Source organism: Salvelinus alpinus, chromosome 5, assembly GCF_045679555.1.
Source record: "Salvelinus alpinus chromosome 5, SLU_Salpinus.1, whole genome shotgun sequence".
Lineage (NCBI taxonomy): Eukaryota > Metazoa > Chordata > Actinopteri > Salmoniformes > Salmonidae > Salvelinus > Salvelinus alpinus.
Window position 1 is genome coordinate 59,234,184 of NC_092090.1, and position 25,495 is coordinate 59,259,678.

General features: G+C 43.0%; 1 protein-coding gene and 1 long non-coding RNA gene across 2 annotated transcripts in view; one reads left to right on the top strand and one right to left on the bottom strand.

Annotated features, from left to right (window-relative positions):
• LOC139576408 (uncharacterized) overlaps positions 1-25,495 on the bottom strand; it is a 530,253-nt gene that overhangs the window by 174,517 nt on the left and 330,241 nt on the right. The window lies entirely within an intron of this gene.
• LOC139576398 (proline dehydrogenase 1, mitochondrial-like) lies at positions 105-14,587 on the top strand. The gene is made up of 14 exons (XM_071402502.1): positions 105-520; positions 1,369-1,577; positions 3,418-3,452; positions 3,557-3,706; positions 4,026-4,090; positions 4,205-4,321; positions 6,889-6,959; positions 7,126-7,207; positions 7,694-7,786; positions 7,999-8,145; positions 8,414-8,589; positions 9,022-9,120; positions 12,241-12,329; positions 12,929-14,587. Exons 1-14 carry the CDS (start codon positions 212-214, stop codon positions 13,129-13,131), a joined length of 1,845 nt encoding a protein of 614 aa, XP_071258603.1. The 5' UTR covers positions 105-211; the 3' UTR covers positions 13,132-14,587.

Genomic DNA, 25,495 nt, shown 5'->3' on the forward strand with positions numbered 1-25,495 from the left:
TTAACCTATTACGTCAAAATCAATATGCATGCGTCAGGGTTTTTCCACCAACCGGTACTTCAGAATTAAACTACTGTAAATATGCATGAACGGAGTAGATACGAATACGCGTGGCAGATAAATGCGAAACAAATTTTAAACAGCCCACAATCGATGCTGCGCTCACCTGCTTAGTCAGTTCCGCTGAGACCAACGCAACACCTCAAAACTCATGTCTTATGTCAAAACTGTACCTGCCCTTACTCGGGCAGGCGTGGATATAAACGTCAGAAGACTGAATAGCCTTTCTAACCGAAGAGCACAGTCCACTGTCGCCTCAACTCAGGCAGACCAGGATGTCACCAACAGAGAGTCCTACTCTTCAAGGAAAAGCAGAAATGCTTCCTCCTCTCCAAAGATCTCTATTGACTTTGAGCTGACCCAGGAAGCATACAAGAGTAAAGATAATTTGGAACTGCTCAGAAGTTTGGTGGTTTTCAAACTGTGCTCTTATGACCTGTTGGTTGATAAGAATAAGGAGGTATGGTACAATATCTGTGTGCTGAATCTGCATTACGTTTTGCATTGGTTTTGTTGTTGAGAAGCTCAAGTTGGTGAGACACATAAACTATATTAGAGAAACATTACCGCATGTGATCTCTGTCTCTCTACACCCTGCTGTGGTGGTTTCACTTGCTGATCTGTCTGTCCTTTAGAAGGATGCTGACTCATAATAGAAGACAACACAGAAGACCCAAATGACTTTCTAAATGCAGGACAATCTGCATTTTATAGGATATATAAGAAACAGAATATAATGGAATTATTTTTCCAGTGAGAGAACTCTTATTTGAGGTGGTATAAGAAAACATAAACATAGTTGTTTAACATTCAGTTAACCTAAAGGGTGTGCATACAGGGGCAGGCAGCAAGGAATCTATTACCTCTCTTCCAGTAAATCTGTTGTCTACCTAGCATGCTGTGTGCCTATCACTAGGTAACGTTACCACCAAGCGGTCTATTTAGAGTGTGGAATTACTCCCTCTTATAGAACATAACTGTGCCTGACTTGCCTGGCCCTCCTCCCACTGTTTGCTGTCACCTTGAGGTTCTCACCTCAGGGAAATTTCCAAAAACTGAAAAAGACGGTGTTCATGGCAAATGCTATAACAATGTTATGTAGCATTCATAAAGGCTTTATTACCATTATTACCACACAATTATTGTCTTGATTCAATCCGTAGCACTGACGATCCACAGTAATGGCGTGAATGAAATTGAAAGGAAATGTTTACTTGTTTGTGGGGACTGCATTCACTGTAAACGCTTTAATTTTAATCGCGCTATACCTTGAATCGGGTTCTAAATGCATTTCCCTTTTTTTCTTAGCTGATGGACATCAGTAAGTTCCTACTGGGGAAGAAGGCATTTGAGCAGTTTATGAAGATGACATTCTATGGTCAGTTTGTGGCAGGAGAGGACCACAAGTCCATCAAGTCTCTGATTCAAAAGAACAGGGCCTTCGGAGTGGGCTCTGTCCTGGACTACAGTGTAGAGGAGGACCTCACACAGGAGGATGCAGTCACTAAAGAGATGGAGTAAGTAAATGGCTTATTACCCTAAAAATGCTGTGCCTAACCTATATAAAATGCTGTTCCTAACCTATATAAAATGCTGTTCCTAACCTATATAAAATGCTGTTCCACAACTTAATCAGAAGGAATATGAGTGGTTGTTTGATGAATGCATTTCCTGTCATCAGTTAGGTTTCGATGAGGATTAGGGAACATAGAAAGTACTGCAGTTCTGTGTTATTCACTTCTGAAAGCACACAAGCACTGTTTTAAGCAAACAAAGTTCTATTTTTCACACATACAGATTTAGTTCCCCAAACTAATGTAATTTCCTTATTTTGTATAAAATCAAAGGCATCCAAATCTAACTAGAGTGAATGACCACAAGTATGATTTTCCACTTGTTTGAAGCCAGGGACATGCTATAATTTGATATCCCTCTTAGGATGTAAACACTAGTCTGTCCAGACCCCATTGGTCGGTTTGGTCAAGGCCCTCCTCGGTGGATTGGCTGGCCTCTCGGAACTCACTCTTCAGGAATTCTGTCACATGAGTTGATCCCAGCTCTGATATAAGCCTGTATGACAGGCCAGGAAAAACTTACACAACCGTTTTCTCTGAGGAGAGCTGTAGTTTTGATGTGTGAGATAATGGCACTATATACTCACACTGTGAGTTAGTTATGCTAAGGACATTTGTTTTTCTTCTTAGCTTAGTTTCCTGGCCCCTCTTTGAAGGACAACTTTAACTTTGAGGTTATATACCTACAAATAAATAAATAAGAAATTTGGTCGGCATTTAGTCCAGTGAGAGAGATAAATAAAGCTGCTTAAATTGAAATTGAGAGAGATAAACATATATCTCTCTCTCTCTCTCTCTCTCTCTCTCTCTCTCTCTCTCTCTCTCTCTCTCTCTCTCTCTCTCTCTCTCTCTCTCTCTCTCTCTCTCTCTCTCTCTCTCTCTCTCTCTCTCTCTCTCTCTCTCTCTCTCTCTCTCTCTCTCTCTCTCTCTCTCTCTCTCTCTCTCTCTCTCTCTCTCTCTCTCTCTCTCTCTCTCTCTCTCTCATCAAAAGACATGGTCATCAAAGTCTCAGTCAGGCCTCTCTGTTGGTTAAAAAAAACAGACCTGCAAGGCATACGCTAGGGAAAGGTAGCTAGTCTACTTTGATGCAAGACGACTGCTATAGTAACGTTCGTGCTTGACATGCACTCCTATGACCCTCCAAAGAGAATCGCACTGATCAGCTAGAGTAGGACACAAACAACAGGAACGCTTGGCCTTCCAGGAGAATAAAATAGAAAAGTATGGAGGTTTCACAAGCTCATAGATGTACACACAAATATGCAAACCAACAACCAAACCATCATTCAGACATTTACAGTTCCATCCCAAGCATGTAAAACGTCTGGCACTTACAGTCCAGACATGCCATCATACCATTCAACCTCCTTCTGTTTAAACGCACTGACAGTGACGTCCAAAAGCCCACCAAACCTAGCACCAATAACCACCAAAATACCCAATGTAGTATCCTGTGACGTCAGCCCTTGTGTCCTGTGATCTGTGATGGTGTAGTGTGTCTGAGAGCCCTTTCAGGAAGGTCAAAACATTGGCAGGGAGACAGCTCAGCTTCAGTCAATCTGGGGCCACCTGTGGGTAGATGTGTGCTATATACACTGGCTTGTGCCTCAAAGGCAATATGGTTCATAGAATGGTGTTTATTTCTAGAAGTGGAACGGGGCTTGATGTGTGCTCACCAAGGAATTGAATGTGTGTGTGTGTGTGTGTGTGTGGATAGAGATCTCTTGTAATACTTTGTGTCCATAACAAATTAATCAATTCTCCTCTCTTTTCTCATTGTCAGCTCATGCGTGTCTGCTACAGAGAAAGAAGGCATGAGTAAGTCTGTCCTTGCGGTTTTTTTGCTCTCATTTGAGCCCAAACTATATGATGCAACTGGTTGCAATAGGGAGGGATGCTGATGTGTTTGCTTCCCCCTGCAGGCATGGACCACAGAGAAAAGCAGTACAAGGCTCACCAACAGTTTGGGGACCGCCGAGGGGAAGTGACCGGCGCCAGGACATACTTCTACTCTGATGAGGCCAAATGTGACCAACACATGGAGACCTTCCTAAAGTGTATCAAAGCATCTGGTACACCTGTGGATATAAACAATACGAAAAGGCTGGGTGGTTGGGATGGAGTTTTTTATTCAGTGACTAATAGTAATAATAGTAATTACCATGTACCAATTTGTAGTTTCTTGGCATCATAACACTCACTAATGGACACTCATGAACGCAAGACCGTAATTGTTACTCAGCAAAATATCCCTCTATGTAACCTTACTGTTTAGACAACATTATGCAAAATGCATCAGCTTCCTATTCCCATGAATTTATATATTGCTGTTTTTGATTGATATTAGTGTGGCTTACACTGAGCATGTGTGACCTATCAACCTTCATCCAGGTGGGAGCTCAGTGGATGGCTTCTCTGCCATCAAGATGACTGCACTGGGACGACCTCAGTTCCTGGTAGTTAAGGGGGAACTCACCTCATTCAATATCAATGTGTAGCACACACTTAGCTGATAGTTGACTCTCTGGTAAAGTGCTATAATGCTTGTATTTTGCTCTCTACCTCTATAGCTCCAGTTCTCGGAGGTGCTGGTGAAATGGAGGCGTTTCTTCAGCTTCCTGGCAGCACAGCAGGGGAGAGATGGCATGGAGGCTCTGGAGCAGAGGCTAGAGCTGCAGCCACTACAGGTATACAGAACACACAGGGTTGGGGAGTAACGGTTCTGTTACCAGCAAAAATATTGTAATCCGATTACAAATACTTTTGAAAAACTAGATGATTACTTATAGGATTACTTTTCAATTCAGAAAGAAAGTTTTCTCAACGACTGTAACGAGTGCGCTGAGAGTCGGGAAGCAAGTGTTTTAATAAATAAACAAAAAAATAAACACGAAACACAAACAACGCACCGACATGAAACCGTTAATAACACCTGAGGAAAGAACCAAGGGGAGTGACAGATATAGGGAAGATAATCAAGGAGGTGATAGAGTCCAGGTGAGTGTCATGAAGCGCTGGTGCTCTCGACGATGGTGACAGATGTGCGGGATAATCAGCAGCCTGATGACCTAGAGGCCGGAGAGGGAGTATACGTGACAATGACATTCAAGTCAGAATTCAAAAAAGGCGCAAGTTTAAATTTGTTCGGCGTGAGCGAGTCTGACTACAAGTCAGAGACCACTATGTATAACGACACAAGGCGAGGCCCAGATGCAGACACAGGAGGCAGATGGTTTGAGCTCTGATATTTATTATAGTCCAAGGGATAGACAAAAGGCAGGTCAGGGACAGGAAAGAGTTTATAGCCAGGGCAGAGTCCAAAACGGTACAGGGCAGCAGGCAGGCTCGAGGTCAGGGGCAGGCAGAGTGGTTAGGCAGGCGGGCTCAGAGTCAGGACAGGCAAGGGTCAAAACCAGGAGGACGAGAAAAAGAGAGACTGGGGAAAAACAGGAGCTGAGAGAAAAACGCTGGTTGACTTGGCAAACAAGATGAACTGGTGCAGACAGACAGAAAACACAGGTAAAAATACCCAAGGGATAATGGGGAAGATGGGCGACAACTGGAAGGGGGTGTAGACAAGCACAAGAACAGGTGAAACAGATCAGGGTGTGACACTATGATGACACACCAAACGCGTTTTATGGATCGCAGGAAAATAGGAATAGGTTTTGTAGGCTACAGTCCAAGCTATGTCTTCCAATGGTGCGACTGCTGTCGGCATCAAACGATTATCCAACTTAAATAAACGCTTGGAGTTAAGGACAACAGCAGTGGTGGATATCACTTATTATTTATATCTACATAGCACATTGATGTGAATCACACTGCTGCTCTCTCATTTAGCTTTTTGTATTTGTATTTATTACAGATCCCCATTAGCTGCTGCCAAGGCAGCATCTACTCTTCCTGGGGTCTAGCAAACTTAAGGCAATTGTATATAATTTAAAACATGCCATTATATTTCACAACAGATTTCACAACACATTAAGTGTGTGCCCTCAGGCCACTACTCTACTATCACATATCTAAAACACAAAATCCATGTGTGTATAGTGTGTATGGTACCATGTGTGTGTCTGTGCGCCTTACAGATTGTGGTTGTTGGGGATTGCAGCTTACCAATGTATATGTGTATTTTAACCCTATACTGGTAGAATTTAAGAAGTTTAAGCTGCTTATCAATCATTGTTTTTGTGACCAGTGGACAGTCAGTGAGTCAGCTCTTGAAACAGCTTTAGTGCGGTTCCCAGCCTATTGAATAAAAGTTTGAGGGAGTTTCTCCTTTCTAAACTCCCTGTGGTATTGTGTTCAATACTGTCAAAAACGAGTTTAATTTAAGTGGGGCTTTTATTGCTCAATCTAATTCATGCTGATAAAAAAAACAGACACATGCCCAAACTTGCACACTTTTGGTAGAATTATCCCTAACAGCTGCAAATGATCAGCATATCAAAGTGTCACCGACAAAAATGTAAGCAATTGGCCTATAGCAAATGCAGCATATGGTATTCATTTGTCACATGCAAATTGTACTTTTCAGTAGTGCTCAAAGCATGCCATTACATGAGCGCAACATTTCTTTTTCAACTTGAAGCAAGGACCCCAATCAGTCCTCCATGACAACAAAACATAAACAACAGAGTAGGTTATTAAGTCCTTAGTGTTTGGGTTAAGTTCAGGTAAAACATTTTGGCTAATCTATATTTCCAAGTCTTGGAGATCAAGGGGTATTAATTAATTGGAACGACAGGACATCTGACAGACTTTGTTTTTTAATGCAAATATATGGCCTACTTGTATTATTATCTGTAGTAGAAAGCAATGGGTTAGAAGAAGCCTACATTACCAACCCATAAAGTAAAATGTAACATCCATATATAGCCAGCGATGTAAACTCTCAAATGTATTTACCCTGCAATAAATGTCATTCAATTGGTCATATTCATTTTTGTCTTCTTCTAATGCCTCTTAAGCGGAAAACAAGTTAAAAGTAACTGAACGTAAAGAGATTATGTTACTGAGTTTGGGTAATCCAAAAGTTACGATTCTGATTACAATTTTTGGAAGGTAACTAGTAACCGTAACAGATTATATTTACAAAGTAACCTACCCAACCCTGAGAACACAGTTGCTGTTCTTTAGGGTTTATAATGACTTGTGTTTAGGTGATCACCCCTTGTTTGACCTATTTCATCCATTGAGATAACAATGTCGTACTATATATACGGTCAAAAATGCCTATTTGTCCATATAGGAGTTTATGACCACGCTGGGGGCCACAGGTGACTTCCATGGCTGGTTCACTGGAGAGAAACAAGGATCAGGGTAAAGATAATACCACTAGTTCGAGAAACTGTATTATGTCATAAAGCAGTAGAATAATTTCCCTTGCATACTTTGTTGAAAAAGCCCCTGACAACAACTATATTTGACTAAAATATTATATATTACTATATTTGACTAAAAGCGGTCTCTCTCTGTGGCCCTCCAGAACCATTGACAGGCTGGACTGGAACAGCCTGATCGACGACAGAATAAAGATATCAGATCTGCTGGTTGTCCCAAATTTAGAGGTAAGCAAGGCACGGCAATGGCAATGAAAGTACTCTAGAAGATAAGCACCATTTGGATTTGTTTCAAACTCAAGTGGTTCTGTAAACTCCTCCAAACCCTGTCAATTGTTTGAGCAAATACGTTGATAAGATTGACTATTCAGTTTAGAGTTTATCCCAGAATGGTGAATGAATGTTTGAAAGGAGTTACACCTCTTGTGACTCACTGGGCCTGAAATGGTTTGAATTGGCACGCCATTCCCTATGTAAGCATTAACACATGACAGCTGTGCAATTCAAAGGAATAACCACACACCTCAGCGGTGTGAGAAGGCTTGAGGCCGTGTGTTAATACTTACTTATCTTAGCTTAGACAAAGCCAGTCTGTTGAAGGTAAAGGCCCTCAGGTCTCTGTGTGTGTGAGCTGTCTCCAGTGTTAGCTCAGACAGTGTGATTCAGTGAGCCTCAGGTAAGGTATTTTAGGCTCTCCTTTCTTTGTTTGTCCAGACTGGTCAGCTGGAGCCCCTGCTCAATAAGTTCACAGAGGAGGAGGAGAAACAGATGAAGAGGATGCTCCAGAGGCTGGACGTACTTGCCAATGTAAACACAGGGAGGTCAAAATGCTATATGAAACCATGCCATGTTTATGTTATCTTCAGCAATGTTATGCTATGTCAAGGTTACATCACGCCAGGTCATCTTATCACCTCACAATTAGCTACCAGCTCAGTTTCCTTGGTGTATTGAGAAAAGCTCTGAGCTCATGTGCGGATTGAACTGGAACTCACCTGTTCTGGCTGTCTGTGTTGCAGCATGCAGAGGAGCACAGTGTTCGTCTGATGGTGGATGCAGAGCAGACCTACTTCCAGCCCGCCATCAGCACACTGACTGTGGAGATGCAGAGGACCTACAATAGAAGGAAACCTGTCATCTTCAATACCTACCAGTGCTACCTCAAGGTTAGAGACCCGTTACGTTGCCATCCTTCCAAGTCTTGTTTGTCACATGACAAGGAAATTGAAGCCTGGGAGCTGAGGCTACTAGAGACCCTGTCACTGAGTTTCTATGCTCATACTGTATATGTAGTCATGTCTTACCAGCAGCTCTCTGAAACACATAATTTGAAGGTTTGCTTATAAACAGCTTATACGGCATTATTATACAGATGACCGGTGTCCCTAATATCCCTCATTTACTTCCTTCCGCTCGCTTTCTCTTCCATTGTAGGAGGCCTATGATATCGTGACCATGGATGTTGAGTTGTCGAGGCGTGAGGGATGGTTTTTTGGGGCCAAGCTGGTGCGTGGGGCTTATATGTACCAGGAGAGGAGCAGAGCGGAGGAGATCGGATACGAGGACCCCATCAACCCTGACTATGAGACCACTAACATGATGTACCACAAGTAAGGGATGGATGTGCTTATTTAGTTACTCACTTTGCTTAAATACATACGGTACTTAAAACATTCTTCAATTCGTATTGAATAGCAATTGTTTTTAAGAACCTGTTAAAATGATGAATGACCTATAAACTAAACTCTCTGACTTGACTAAAAGTAGAGCACTATGGGTAATTTTTATGTCACAGCTGTGTAACATCGTTTCACACAGAGAGCATTTTGGTTTTATTTTAGTCATTCAGCAGACACTCTTATCCAGAGCGACTTACAGGAGCATCTAGGGTTAAGTGCCTTGCTCAGGGGCACATCGACCAATATTTCACCTAGTCGGCTCAGTGATTCAAACTACAACCTTTCAGTTACTGGCCCAACGCTCTTAACCGCTAGGCTTCCTGTAGTTTACTTAACATTTCTGTCATGTCTGTACTTTGTAAGGTGTCTAGACTACGTCCTCGATGAGATTGGACTGAACAGAAATGCCAATGTCATGGTTGCTTCTCACAATGAGGACACAGTGAAGCACACCCTCAGGAGGCAAGTCTCATTACTGCACTGCATGGCCTTAGCTTGACACAGACACACTGAGGATGGCTTTCTGCCTAGTTTTCCTGCTCAAACTCTAACACATGTAGTTAATGCATTTCTATAGAGTTTTTCTCATGTTTAAAGCATATACTATGTACATTCGTGGCCAAATGTTTTGAGAATGACACGAATATTAATTTTCACAAAGTCTGCTGCCTCAGTTGATGGCAATTTGCATATACTCCAGAATGTTATGAAGAGTGATCAGATGAATTGCAATTAATTGCAAAGTCCCTCTTTGCCAGGCAAATGAACTGAATCTCCCAAAAACATTTCCACTGCATTTCAGCCCTGCCACAAAAGGACCAGCTGACATCATGTCAGTGATTCTCTCATTATCACAGGTGTGAGTGTTGACGAGGACAAGGCTGGAGATCAGTCTGTCATGCTGATTGAGTTCGAATAACAGACTCGAAGCTTCAAAAGGAGGGTGGTGCTTGGAATCATTGTTCTTCCTCTGTCAATCATGGTTACCTTCAAGGAAACACGTGCCGTCATCATTGCTTTGCACAAAAAGGGCTTCACAGGCAAGGATATTGCTGCTAGTAAGATTGCACCTAAATCAACCATTTATCGGATCATCAAGAACTTCAAGGAGCGCGGTTCCTATTGTTGTGAAGAAGGCTTCAGGGCGCCCAAGAATGTCCAGCAAAGCGCCAGGACCGTCTCCTAAAGTTGATTCAGCTGCGGGATCGGGGCACCACCAGTACAGAGCTTGCTCAGAAATGGCAGCAGGCAGGTGTGAGTGCATCTGCACGCACAGTGAGGCAAAGCCTTTGAGGATGGCCTGGTGTCAAGAAGGGCAGCAAAGAAGCCACTTCTCTCCAGGAAAAACATCTGGCACAGACTGATATTCTGCAAAAGGTACAAGGATTGGACTGCTGAGGACTGGGGTAAAGTCATTTTCTCTGATGAATCCTCTCTCCGATTGTTTGGGGCATCCGGAAAAAAGCTTGTCTGGAGAAGACAAGGTGAGCGCTACCATCAGTCCTGTGTCATGCCGACAGTAAAGCATCCAGAGACCATTCATGCTTGGGGTTGCTTCTCAGCCAAGGGAGTGGGCTCACTCACAATGTTGCCTAAGAATACAGCCATGAATAAAGAATGGTACTAACACATCCTCCAAGAGCAACTTCTCCCAGCCATCCAGGAACAGTTTGGTGACGAACAATGCCTTTTCAAGCATGATGGAGCACCTTGCCATAAGGCAAAAGTGATAACTAAGTGGCTTGGGGAACAAAACATCGATATTTTGGGTCCATGGCCAGGAAACTCCGCAGACCTTAATCCCATTGAGAACTTGTGGTCAATCCTCAAGAGGCGGGTGGACAAACAAAACCCCACAAATTCTGACAAACTTCAATCATTGATTATGCAAGAATGGGCTGCCATCAGTCAGGATGTGGCCCAGAAGTTAATTGACAGCATGCCAGGGCGGATTGCAGAGGTCTTGAAAAATAAGGGGCAACACTGCAAATATTGACTCTTTGCATCAACTTCATGTAATTGTCAATAAAAGCCTTTGACACTTATGAAATGCTTGTAAATTATACTTCAGTATTCCATAGTAACATCTGACAAAAATATCTAAAGACACTGAAGCAGCAAACTTTGTGGAAATTAATATTTGTGTCATTCTCAAAACTTTTTGCCACGACTGTACAGTTGAAGTCGGAAGTTTACATACACCTTAGCCAAATACATTTTAACTCAGTTTTTCACAATTCCTGACATTTAATCCTAGTAAAAATCCCTGTTTTAGGTCAGTTAGGATCACCACTTTATTTTAAGAATGTGAAATGTCAGAATAATAGTTGAGAGAATGATTTATTTCAGCTTTTATTTCTTTCATTGCATACCCAGTGGGTCAGAAGTTTACATACACTCAATTAGTATTTGGTAGCATTGCCTTTAAATTGTTTAACTTGGGTCGAACATTTTGGGTAGCCTTTTGGCTTGCAAGCCCCCCCTTTCCTCCAAACATAGCGATGGTCATTATGGCCAAACAGTTACATTTTTCTTTCATCAGACCAGAGGACATTTCTCCAAAAAGTACAATCTTTGTACCCATATGCAGTTGCAAACCGTAGTCTGGCTTTTTTATGGTGGATTTGGAGCAAAGGCTTCTTCCTTGCTGAGCGGCCTTTCAGGCTATGTCGATATAGGACTTGTTTTACTGTGGATATATTTACTTTTGTACCTGTTTCCTCCAGCATCTTCACAAGGTTCTTTGCTGTTGTTCTGGGATTGATTTGCACTTTTCGCACCAAAGTACGTTCATCTCTAGGAGACAGAACACATCTCCTTCCTGAGTGATATGACAGCTGCGTAGTCCCATGGTGTTTATACTTGCGTACTATTGTTTGTACAGATGACCGTGGTACCTTCAGGCGTTTGGAAATTGCTCCCAAGGATGAACCAGACTTGTGGAGGTCTACAATTTCTTTTCTGAGGTCTTGGCTGATTTCTTTTGATTTTCCCATGATGGCAAGCAAAGAGACACTGGGTTTGTAGGTAGGCCTTCCACAAATACATCCACAGGTACACCTCCAATTGACTCAAATTATGTCAATTAGCCTATCAGAAGCTTCTAAAGCCATGACATAATTTTATGGAATTTTCCAAGCAGTTTTAAAGCACAGTCTACTTAGTGTATGTAAACTTCTGACCCACTGGAATTGGGATACAGTGAATTATAAGTGAAATAATCTGTCTGTAAACAATTGTTGGAAAAATTACTTGTGTTATGCTCAAAGTAGATGTCCTAACCGACTTGCCAAAACTATAGTTTGTTAACAAGAAATTTGTGGAGTGGTTAAAAAACGAGTTTTAATGACTCCAACCTAAGTGTATGTAAACTTCCGATTTCAACTGTGTGTGGAAAGCTAACGTGTCCCTTTCACCATTAGTGCTAGCTAGAGCTGCTTGCACATACAGTAACAAAATGTGTCCAAAGGAAGTCTCTATGCCCGGGTACCTCATCTCTTAGTTTCATAGACTGTCTACTTCACCGTCATATACCATACAAATATAACTATTATATTATTCATTTTCCTCTTGTTGACACAGGATGAATGAGTTGGGCCTGACTCCCACGGAGAACAAGGTGTATTTTGGACAGCTGCTGGGCATGTGCGACCAAATCAGCTTCCCATTGGGTGAGACTGACTGACTGACTGATTGGTTAATTGATTGATTGGTTAGCTTCCCAATAGTCCAAGTTTGCACTTCCCATTCCTACAGGACAGATTATTGGGATGCAGGGACAGACAGAGCTCTCGGACCTCACAGAGCACTGCTGATTTGATGGCCTGTCGGCCCTGTTTAGATTCCATAGGATTAGTATTGGTATTTCCCAATAGCAGTCAGTTATTTGTGCTGACACATGGAACCTCATGACCCTGCAATGTGAACATATGGCGTTCTGGGACTTGCACTGACACATTATTTACAAATTGGCCATGACTGTTGTTGGCTCACAGCACTAGTTTGTCAATCAAAGACATTGTATTGAACTAAATCAGGGATGATCAACTGAGGTGCTGGGGATCCACAGGATGTGAAGGCTTTTGCTCCATCCTAGCGAAGATACTACTGGTTCAACTTTGTGTGGTCTTAAATTTAAGTGCACGATTAGTTGAATAAATTCCCAACTCACTAATTCCATTACACTAGCCAAGTATAATATTTTTGGGGTTTGTACTGAAAAGCTGCCCCAATAAATGTCATTATCTTCCCCTCTGTCTCTCTCCCCCAGGCCAGGCAGGTTTCCCTGTCTATAAATATGTTCCATACGGGCCGGTGAATGAGGTGATACCGTACCTATCCCGTCGTGCCCAGGAGAACAGGGGCTTCATGAAGGGTTCCCAGAGGGAGAGGGAGCTGCTGTGGAAGGAGCTAAAACGCAGGCTGGCCTCGGGACAGGTCTTCTACAGACCTCAGCCTGAACCGGGACTATGAAATCACAGCTAGCTAACTGTCTGTCTATGCTGCTTAATCTCTTTCTAGTGCTCTCTCTCTTTCTGTCTCCTCCCTCTCTTTGTCATGTTCTCTGTCTTATTCTTATCGATTACCCCTCTCTCTGTTAATCTCTCCCCCTTCCCCCTAGCCATCTTTCTCCCTCTCTCTTTCCCCCACTTCCCTTTCTTCCTCTCTCTTAATTCTCTCTGTGAGCATTCCTCTTGGTGTCCTCAGCATCCTCAGAGCGCTGCATACATCATATGGGCATCTTTACTACTCTAACAGGACTCCCTAAAATGTCAGGCTGGCCCAGTCTGCCCGTCACTCGCTGCTTTTTATAGCTCTATTTATCCTGGAGAGGGACAACAGTAATAAAAACATAGCAGGCTTGATTTAAATGGAAGTAAAATATCCATCAATATCCCTTTTACTTTATAATGCTTCTTGAGAATACAAAAACCTCTGAGGAGTATTTCTGTAGATTTCCTACATAATGTTTTAAAGATAGTATCATATAGTGTTCTTTGGAAATGTATACTGTACATAAATCTAGGGTGAGAATGTATACTTGTCTACACACACTGGTGCCTCTGTAGTACTGTATTAAATATTGCTCTCATAGACAGAGCTAGTTTAGTTTGAATCAATAAGAGTTTTTTGGGTCTGGAGGGTTGGTTCTCCGGAAGCCTAGTTTCTTTTGTGTTCATATCCAGGGATGCAATTACAGTATTGTATACGATTCTGGACATCAAATAACTGATACTGAGTGTGCTATTTATTTGTCCATTTGGCATGTAAATTAATTACATTTTAAATATGTTGGATTTTACACTCCAACCTTGTCTCTTGTAAATATACTTAAGCTATCTGTGAAAAGTCGTTAATTTTGTTTAGTCAAAATGTGTTTCACGAAGTGAGTTTATAATCAAAATGGCTGACAAGAAGAATGTATGGAAAAATGCACAAGGCCTCAACAAGTCTTGTACAAGTTGAAAGTAAATTGAGAAATCACAAAGTTATCGTTCTCTTTTGATAGCCCAGCTTTTGAGTTAGACTCCCGGTATGGGTCATTTTGTGTGATAATTGTAGGCTAATGCCTGTTTCATTACTGAGAGTCTATTAATATCTCAGTCAGAAACGAATCATGCTTCCCAATAATTATCACCCTGCGACTCTGCAGATGTTCATTAAATTGCCTGTGATATTGTTCTCTAACACTGAATAGGGGAGGGAGAGGATGTGTTATTCATTGTAGGCAAATTGGTCAGACAAACTATTTTCTCTCATTCAATGTTCTGACTGCAAAGCGTGGAGCGCAGGCCATGTAGCCTAAAGCACGCACTCCTATTACGCATAACAAAAATGACAGGAACAGGACACACGGAACTCTGACATAACCTGGGAAATATGAACAAAGACAATCATACATTTAATTAAATAAACAATTGCTACCTCATTAGTCTTGCAAATGTTCATGTGCACTCTAAACATTGTGCACATTGTTGCTATAAAATGAAAAATGTATTGAAGGCCGATGTATTGTAAACATTACACAAGTTGGAAATCGCAAACTCAACAATGAGTGGTTTGGAAGCAATCAGTTGCCAACTGCAAGTGTTGCAAAGCAATCAATCACTAGCTTGCTATTCAGTGTAGTGGGTGGTCCAAGTCTGGGTTTAACGGTCCCTTTACCAAGATTAAAATAAAAATAATAAACATACAACACCACGGGCCAGAACAGTTTCAATACATTGGCCATGCTGTCAATCCAGCATGATTTCTGCCAAGTTCAAAACAACTGCAAACTGCTCGCCCGACCTGTGTTGATTGAGAGTTTGCTGGTCCAATTAGAGTTCCGAGTGTACGTTTCACTAGCCAATCTGTTGCATTTTCTTTGCAAGGGCGATGATGCGGCTACATGTAGATTAATCCATGTAGACTGTGCCACAAAATGAGTGACATAACCAGGTCAGATCATTTTAAGTCAGTCTCAAGTCAAAGTCCAGAGTCATGAGGCTCCAAGTCAAAGCTATTTTATACCAAGTCAAGTCTCAATTCAAATGTGTTTGTATGGGCTAACAGCAATAAAGCAAAAAAATATGTTTTGTACTTCAATGGGTCTTAAAAATCTAAAGCAAATAACAAAAGGATCCTTGGCTTGACCCTCTTAAAAAAATTCCATATCAAATTTGGTCGCAAACACATATTTAGCACAAGTTATTGGAGCTGTAGCGAAATGCTTGTGTTCCTAGCTTTAACAGTGCAGTAATATCTAACAATACACACAAATCTAAAAGTACAATAATGGAATTAAGAAATACAGAATATAATATTAGGATGAGCAATGTCAGAGTCCAGTGTGTTTGTGTGTATATATATAACATTGAGTATATCTGTAGAATACGTAGGATAGCATAATATATACAGTACCAATCAAGTTTGGACACACCTACTCATTCAATGGTTTCTCTTCATTTGTACATCTTTCTACATTGTAGAATAATAGTGAAGACATCAAAACTATGAAATCATGTCGTAACCCCCCAAAAAGTGTTAAATAAATCAAAATATATTTAACATTTTAGATTCTTCAAAGTAGCAACCCTTTGCCTTGACAGCTTTGCAAGCTCTTGGCATTATATCAACCAGGTTCTTGAAGTAGTCACCTGGAATGCATTTCAATTCAAAGATAATTTGTGGAATTTCTTTCCTTCTTAATGTGTTTGAGCCAATCAGTTGTGTTGTGACATCGTAGGGGTGCTATACAGAAGATAGCCCTATTTGGTAAAAGACCAAGTCCATATTATGGCAAGAACAGCTCCAACAAGCAAAGACAAACAGTCCATCATTACTTAAAGACATGAAGGTCAGTCAATACGGAACATTAAGAACTTTGAAAGTTTAAGTGCAGTTGCAAAAACCATCAAGCATTATGATGAAACTGGCTGTCATGAGGACTGCCACAGGTGGACCCAGACTTACCACTGCTGCAGAGGATAAATTCATTGGCGTTAACCACATCTCAGAGTGCAGTCCAAATAAGTGCTTAACAGAGTTCAAGTAACAGACACATCTCAACATCAACTGTTCAGAGGAGACTGCGTGGAGGCCTTCATGGTCGAATTGCTACAAAGAAACCACTGCTAAAGGTCACCAATAATAAGAAGAGACTTGCTAGTCCAAGAAACACGACCGGTGGAAATCTGTCCCATGGTTTGATCAGTCCAAATTTGAGATTTTATATGTGAGACGTATTGTAGGTGAACGGATGATCTTCGCATGTGTAGTTCCCACCGTCAAGCATGGAGGAGAAGGTGTGATGGTGCTTTGCTGGTGAAACTGTCAGTGATTCATTTAGAATTCAAGGCACACTTAACCAGCATGGCTACCACAGCATTCTACAGTGCTATTTTACCAAGAAGGAGAGTGATGGAGTGCTGTATGACCTGGCCTACACAAGCATCCGACCTCAACCCAATTGAGATGGTTTGGGATGAGTTGCAGATGAGTTGCAGCATTCCAGGTGAAACTGGTTGAGAGAATACAAAGAGTGTGCAAAGCTGTCATCAAGGCAAAGGGTGGCTGTTTGCTTAACACTTTTTTGGTTACTACATGATTCCATGTGTTATTTCATAGATTTGATGTCTTCACTATTATTCTACAACATAGAAAATACTAAAAATAAAGAAAACCCCTTGAATGAGTAGGTATCCAAACTTTTGACTGGTACTGTGTACACACACACACACACACACACACACACACACACACACACACACACACACACACACACACACACACACACACACACACACACACACACACACACACACACACACACACACACACACACACACACAAATAGTTGAATAGGATGGCCTTGACTAGAATACAGTATACACATATGAAGTGGGTTAAGCAGTATGTAGTAGAACCCCGCCCGGCTTAGACAGAGCTCAGACTCATGGGTTAAAACCATGCTATTTAAAACCACACAAAACGTACTAACAAAACAAAAGGGGCACAGCAAGTGGTGCAGCCCAGGAGGCAGGCATTCATTTACTCCCGTTATCAATTAAAGCTCAAAATTCATTTTCCATGTGCATTCACCAAACGTAGCCATATGCTCTCAGCACACCCGGCTCCACCAGGCCTCCAGACTGCATTCACTTCTTGTGGGCAGCCACATAGAACACAACACATGAGGACTGAAATACACAATATACAAGTCACATGATTAGGTCAATTGTCCAATGAAAATGCTTGCTGAATTAACAGGGGGGATTAGTCACACTTGTGGAGTGTGATAATCCCGTAACACATTGTAGTCAACAGTGATCAACAGTATCAGAGCGTGTGTGCTTCATCAGTGTCACTTTACTCACTGAATGGCTCTGGGTAATCTGTAATGCTCCATTGATCTGAACACTCTTCAGAGAGTGAGAGAGAAGAGAAGAGAGAGACAGAGTAAGAGAGAATGAGGAAGAAAAAGATAGGGGAATAGAGAGATGAGAGGGGGAGAGAGAGAGACTCAACCCGGACCAGCCTGATTACACACAGCTCCCCTTGGTTGGCGGCTCTGATGTCAGCCAATGAGTAAACAAATGAGACGTAAACGCAACAGATGGGACTGGCACTAACTAATCTCATTGGTCTGTTGAGAGAGAGGCATTCAAAGAGAGAGAGAGAGAGAGAAAATTTGGCATCTTATCGCTGCTGTTGTTCTCTCATCCATACCATTTTACTATGAACGATGAGTCATTTTGTTTGTCATAGGCTACAGATCTCCTGGGTCTGTGTGCATGTGTATGTTTTAGATATCAGCATGTCAGATATCAGTAGCTGGGGCAGACAGGAGAGTCTAAAAGCGTAGGGAACACTTCATTCACATCACACGTCTCAGGAAGAATTAATTGGTTTTTCTTCCACCACAGCTTGTTGTCGGACTGGCTGTTTCTCTAATTTAGTTTCCGTTCAGTTTCCAAGGAGGTGAGAGACAAAGCTGTCCTGATAGAAATTACTAATCCAATGGTTGTGTCTCAAATGGCACCCTATTCCCTATATAGTGCTTTGGTCAAAAGTAATGCACTTTATAGGGAAAAGGGTGCCATTAGGACTCAAACAATGGCCATGAAAGCCAAGCTCTCTCTCTTCCTCTCCTGAAAGTCACTAAAACAGAAGAATAATTAATCTTGATTGGATTTCTTTCAATCTTCCCCTTTTTTCCTCCTCCACCACCACCACTAGCTTTTGTTCTAGCCAATGAATGGTGCCCATGTATTATGCTACTAGTTCTCACAGTCTCATGTCAGAATTAGACATCCATCCATGCTTCTTAAGTATCACATTTCAAAGTAGTAAGTGTTTAAGGTTAAGTTTAGGCATCAATTCAGAATTTTAAGAATAGGGTTAAGTTTGGCATTAACTCCGAATGGTTAAGGTAAGGGTTAAGTTTTTTTGATAGACTTAAAACAAAAATCTGAAAAAACAACGCCCTAGCAAAACCGAAACCTACTTGAAGGTAACAGAGCTCACAAGTCCTTAACTGGCAGCTTCATTAAATAGTACCCGCAAAATACCAGTCTCAAAGTCAACAGTGAAGAAGGCCAGCATCCCGGAGTCGCCTCTTCACTGTTGACATTGAGACTGGTGTTTTGCGGGTACTATTTAATGAAGCTGCCACTTGAGGACTTGTGAGGCGTCTGTTTCTCAAACTAGACACTCTAATGTACTTGTTCTCTTGCTCAGATGTGCACCGGGGCCTCCCACTCCACCTTCTATTCTGGTTAGAGACAGTTTTCTCTGTTCTGTGAAGGGAGTAGTACACAGCGTTGTACGAGATCTTCAGTTTCTTGGCAATTTCTCACATGGAATAGCCTTAATTTCTCAGAACAAGAATAGACTAATGAGTTTCAGAAGATAGTTCTTTGTTTCTAGCCATTTTGAACCTGTAATCGAACCCACAAATGCTGAAGCTCCAGATACTCAATTACTCTAAAGAAGGTCAGTTTTATTACTTCTTTAATCAGGACAACAGTTTTCAGCTGTGCTAACATAATTGCAAAAGGGTTTTCTAATGATCAATTAGCCTCATGGCAGTGGTGACTAATTCTTCTCTCATTCGGCCCACCTTCACATCTCGCTGTAATTTCAATGGGGATCTTGGTTGAAAATCCACCAGCCTCAGAATTTCCACTTCCTGTTTGGATTTTTTTCTCAGGTTTTTGCCTGACATATGAGTTCTGTTATACTCACAGACATAATTCAAACAGTTTTAGAAACTTCAGAGTGTTTTCTATCCAATACTAATAATAATATGCATATATTAGCAACTATGACTGAGGAGAAGGCCGTTTACTCTGGGCACCTCTGTGCACCTTTCATCCAAGCTACTCAATACTGCCCCTGCAGCCATAAGAAGTTAACAGTCTGATGGCCTTGAGATAGAAGCTATTATTCAGTCTTTCGGTCGCAGCTTTGATTCACCTGTACTGACCTCACTTTCTGGAAGGTAGCGGGTTGAACAGGCAGTGGCTTGGGTGATGGTGTCCTTGATGATCTTTTTGGCCTTCCTGTGACATCGGGTGCTGTAGGTGTCCTGGTGGGCAGGTAGTTTGCCCCAAGGATTGCATTGTGCAGAACCGCACCACTCTCTGGAGAGCCTTGTGGTTGTGGGCGGTGCAGTTGCCGTACCAGGCAGTGATACAGCACGACAGGATGCTCTCAATTGTGCATCTGTAAAAGTTTGTGAGGGTTTAAGGTGACAAGCCAAATTTCTTCAGCCTCCTGAGGTTGAAGATGCACTGTTGCGCTTTCTTCACGACACTGTCTGTGTGGGTGGACCGTTTCAGTTTGTCGGTGATATGTACACTGAGGAACTCAAAACTTTCCACCTGGCCTCCCGAGTGGGGCAATGCTACTGCATTGCAGTACTAGCTGTGCCACTAGAGATCCTGGTTCAAGTCCAGGCTCTGTTGCAGCCAGCCCAGTTGGCACAGCATCATCTGTGTTAGGTGAGGGTTTGGCTGGCAGGGATGTACTTGTCCCATCACGCTCTAGTGACTCCTGTGGCGGGCTGGGTGCAATGCATGCTGTCACGGTCGCCAGGTGTACGGTGTTTCCTCTGACACATTGGTATGGCTGGCTTCTGGATTAAGTGGGCATTCTGTCAAGAAGCAGTGTGGATCGGCTAGGTTGTGTTTCGGAGGACGCATTGCTCTCAACCTTCGCCTCTCCCGAGTCTGTGTGGGAGTTGCAGTGATAGTACATGACTGTAGCTATCAATTTGGATTCCATGAAATTGGGGGAGAGAAAGGGGTATATATACAGTGGGGAGAACAAGTATTTGATACACTGCAGGTTTTCCTACTTACAAAGCATGTAGAGGTCTGTAATTTTTTATCATAGCTACACTTCAACTGTGAGAGACGGAATCTAAAACAAAAATCCAGAAAATCACATTGTATGATTTTTAAGTAATTCATTTGCATTTTATTGCATGACATAAGTACTGCCGGATGTCTCTCTGGGAAGCAACCCTTGCACTAATTTCATCTACCTTGTTATCTAGACTGGACATTGGCGAGTAATATACTCGGAAGCGGTGGGTGGTGTGCACGCATCCGAAGTCTGACCAGGAAGCCGCTCCGTCTACGTATTCTGCGGTGATGTTGTTCTGCGTCTGCCTCTGGAATCAGATCAAATGCCATGGGTGGTGGTGAGAACAAAGGATCCCCTTCAGGAAAGTCATATTCCTGGTCGTAATGTTGGTAAATTGACGTCACTCTGATATCCAATAGTTCTTCCTGGCTGTATGTATTAACACTTATGAATTTCTGGGCTAACAATATAATAAATAATACATAAAAAACGAAATACTGCATAGTCCCTCTCTGTCGGCGCCATCTTATCTTATGGCCAAGCCAACTGGTCTTAAATAAATAACAAAACAAAAAAAAACTCCAAGGCTGACTGGATCTGGGTGGATTCCATCATTCTATACCTGATGCAGAACTAATCTTAGTCCCAAATGGCACCCTATTTCCTATATACTACATATTTGAATGAAGTGCACTAAATAGGGAATAGTATGCCATTTGAGATGCACACCAGAACATTATGGAAGACAGCCTACCTATAGGAAGACAGCGTACTGCCAGCCATGCATCACATGGGTTTCAGGTCGGGTGAAAATCCAGATCGGTAGGATGAATGTTGCCTAGCCATACAGTAAGAGGAGAGATACGGGAACAGAACAGAAACAGAAAGACAGCAAATTGGTTTTCTTCTTCTTGCACTAGCAACTGCACCTAGGGAAGACGAAAGTTGATGGTACTGGGCCTACTGTATATTATAGTGATTGTTCACTACCAGGTGGCAGGTAGCCTAGTGGCTAGAATTTTGGACTAGTAACCGAAAGGTTGCAAGATCGAATCCCTGAGCTGACAAAATAAAATCTGTCATTCTGCCCCTGAACAAGGCAGTTAACCCACTCTTCCTAGGCCATCATTGAAAATACAATTTTTTTCTAAACTGACTTGCCTAGTTAAATAAAGGTAAAAACTAAGGGCATATCATGTTTTAGTTCCTTCATGCCTAATGACTTCAGAGGGACTTTGAACTTAGAACTCCATCAAATGGAAGGAAGAAAAGGACTGATGTGTTGTGGGAGGAAGCAGAGAAGAGAACCACATCATCATAATCACGTCCTACTTATACAATTACCTCTTATACCTCTACAATGCTTCCTTCCTCAGAGGGACTGTGGACTTATGTCATTAGATGTGTTGTGGGGGAAGCGAGCAGAGAAAAATAAAGAGAAGTTCCTTCATCATCTTAAATCCTTATTATACCTGTCCATCTCCAAACAGGATATAAATAATTGCAATTTTTATTTCAGGATGATGAGTCAGTGAGTAGATAGATATGGCACAGTGCCTCTACTCCTACCGCTCCTTATTCCTCACTCCATATTCCTAACCCTGGGCAGAAGGGTAGAATCCAGCATATAAAAGTCGACTGTACAGCAGCCAAGTCTAAAACATCTTCATTGATTTCTCTTCTGTGTGTGGGCTTCGAGAGATTCGGCTGGCGGGCGGCATGTGATCCGCAAGAAAAGGATATCCTTTCTTTCTCCGTTGCGTTCTGCCGCCCACGGCCGAGTTGAAATGATGATTCATACCGCTAAGCCCACACACTTTAGATCGAGCAAATATAGGTGAGCAGTGCTCTGGATAGAATACATTCTGGTAGAGGAATATAGTACCAGAACTCATAAGCAGGGGGCAGTAGGGATCTTCCCTTTCCCATGATAAGACTCCAGATGTGTTGGAACTTCACACATCCCATCCAGCTTCCAGCCCTTTACTAGTCCTCCAGCTAAAGCCGTTTTTAGTGTATGAAATTTCATGCTGACCTATTTTAGTTAGGGAAATATCATACGTAAAAAAAAATCTTAAGGCTGGACCTGCTTCTCAGGGCTATTGCACATCATTGTTCAAAACTTACGGCCATATAGTATAATAAGGGCAGAATCCACATTTAGCAGAAGAGCATAAACTACAGGCACAGATGTATGTTTTTCTCTTATCTTACAGTCCATCATTTATGTTTCCTAAAGAATGTGTGGCGGAAATTACAACATTATGTTATTCACATTACTTTATATTAGAATGTATTCTTATATTGTTACTTTCACACTCTGTCTGTTCTTCTGAGAGGAGCCTCTGAGGCTTAACGCTGACAGTTGATTTAAGATGCCGTTGGTGATAAAACCTAAAGACATTCCATTCCATGATTAGTGTCTGTGTGAAATGCTGGCCTGTTTCCCAGTGCCAGGCAAACCCTCCCTCCAGTTTATTTCTTCCACATCGCAGATGAACATTGGACTTCATCCTTTGAGGGAAGGACCTAGTGTCCTGTGTTGCATCAGTATTTCTGTATAAACAAGCAGTAAATGACCTAGAGACAGAAACCTGGTGCGATGTAAATCTTGATGTTGCTTGATATCACATTGTACCTTTGCATAATTCTAGACATCTGTTGTTTGTCATGAACATTCAGGAGGATGTACTTTGTTATAAAGAGATGTAACCCAAAACTGCTCGTTGGGCTCTGAGCGATCACCCATGGGGGGTTGTTGACCAGCTCCATTATTGCAATAATGAATAATAAAGTTTGATTGTTTTGAAGAAATCTAAAAAGTCTCTCTCCTTTAAATCAGAAATATTCCACTACAAATGTCACAACGCACACGTAAAGAAGCACACTCAACATTCAACTCCCTCTCTCTATGTCCAGCACACATTTCCTTCCATTAATAACCTCTTGCAGTCACAATACGATAGTGTCGCTGGATAACAGCACTCTATTCCCTGTGATATCAGCCACCATAACCGCATAATCCCTACCTTGATATTTCAAGGATTATTATCTTTACACAGATATAGATTGCACACACACACACGAACACACACACACAGAGAAAGAGAGGAGAGATAGAGAAAGAGAGATAGAGCGATAATCAGCTAGAGAGGAGAGAGAGAGGTAGCGAAGAGAGGAGTGCAGGATTATTGTCCTCGTATCTCTCCCAACCCCTCTTTCTCTCTCTTTGAGCTGATGTACAACAGTCCCTCATACAGATACACACAGCACAGAGGGTACACACACACACACACCCACACACGCACACACACACACAGAAAATGGCTGATATTTCACCTTCCCTTCTATCTTTCACACACTTTTCTAAAAGAGGGCTTAACCCCAGGCTTCCATTAGTCAACAGAAAGCCACTCATCCTACGCTCTTCTCTCCAGAAACAATTTTGGTGCTTTACTATCAATCTGGTTGCCTTTCAGATAAAAAATATCATAACACCTCGGCAGGGCAAGGCTTGAGGTACGACTGTGTGGATGTGATTTCCTGCTGTGGAGATAATTCAGTTGGGACTGGGAGGTCTTTGTGTGTGTGTGTGAGTGAGTGTGAGTTAGTTTGTGTTGCAGGCAGGTTGAGGCTCCTTCCAGGCTAGGATTACTGTACTATATAGTTCCTCATTATCACCCAGAGGAGAGATTATCCCTGGTCTGCCCTTGCTGCTCTCTTTTGCCACACAGGTGGGAAAAGGCTGTCTAAGTATGGTTCCAAATCAGAGACAACGATAGACAGCTGTCACTGATTGAGAACCATACCCGGCCAAAACAAAGAAATACAAAACATAGAAAAATGAACATAGAATGCCCACCCAAATCACACCCTGACCAAACCAAAATATAGACATAAAATGCTCTCTAAGGTCAGGGCGTGACAGTACCCCCCCCCAAGGTGCGGACTCCAGCCACAAATCCTGAACCTATAGGGGAAGGTCTGGGTGGGCATCTATCCGCGGTGGCGGCTCTGGTGCGGGAAGTAGACCCCGCTCCACCTCTGGCTTGGCCTACTTTGGTGGCGCCTCTAGTGTGGGGACCCTCGCCGCCGACCCCGGACTGGGCACCCTCGTTGCGGGCCCCGGACTGGGCACCCTCGTTGCGGGCCCCGGACTGGGCACCCTCGTTGCGGGCCCCGGACTGGGCACCCTTGTTGGAGGCTCCGGACTGGAGGGCGTCGCTGGAGGCTCCGGACTGGAGGGCGACTCTGGAGGCTCCGGACTGGAGACCGTCGCTGGAGGGAGGAGACGCAGGGACAGCCTGGTGCGTGGAGCTGCCACAGGGCCCACCAGGCTGGAGAAACCTACAGGAGGCCTGGTCCTTAGAGGAGGCACAGGATGAACCGGGCTGTGGGGGAGCACTGGAGATCTGGTGCGCAGCCTTGGCACCACTCCTCCAGGCTGGATGCCCACTTTAGCCCGGCACCTCCAGAGTGCAGGCACAGGTCGAACCGGGCTGTGGGGGAGCACTGGAGATCTAGTGCTTGACAATTGCACCTTTCCACTTGGCTGAATGCCCACTTTAGCCCGGCACGGGCGGAGCGAAGGCATAGGACACACTGAGCAGTCACAGCGCACCGGAGACACAGTGCGCATAGCCGGCGCAGGATACCCTGGGCCGAAACGGCGCACCGGAGACCAAGTGCGCTGAACTGCCACAATCTGCCCTGGCTGGATGCCCACTCTAGCATGGCACTTGCGGAGGGCTGACATATAGCGCACTGGGCTATGAGTGCGCACTGGAGACACTGTGCGCTTTACCGCATAACACGGTGCCTGACCAGTACCACGCTCCTTCCGGTAAGCACGGGGAGTTGGCTCAGGTCTATAGCCTGACTCCGTCAATTTCCCCGTGTGACCCCACCCTCTCGTGCCTGCTTCGCTGACTTGCCTCATATCGCCGCCTCTCAGCTTTAGCTGCCTCCAGTTCCTCTTTCGGAA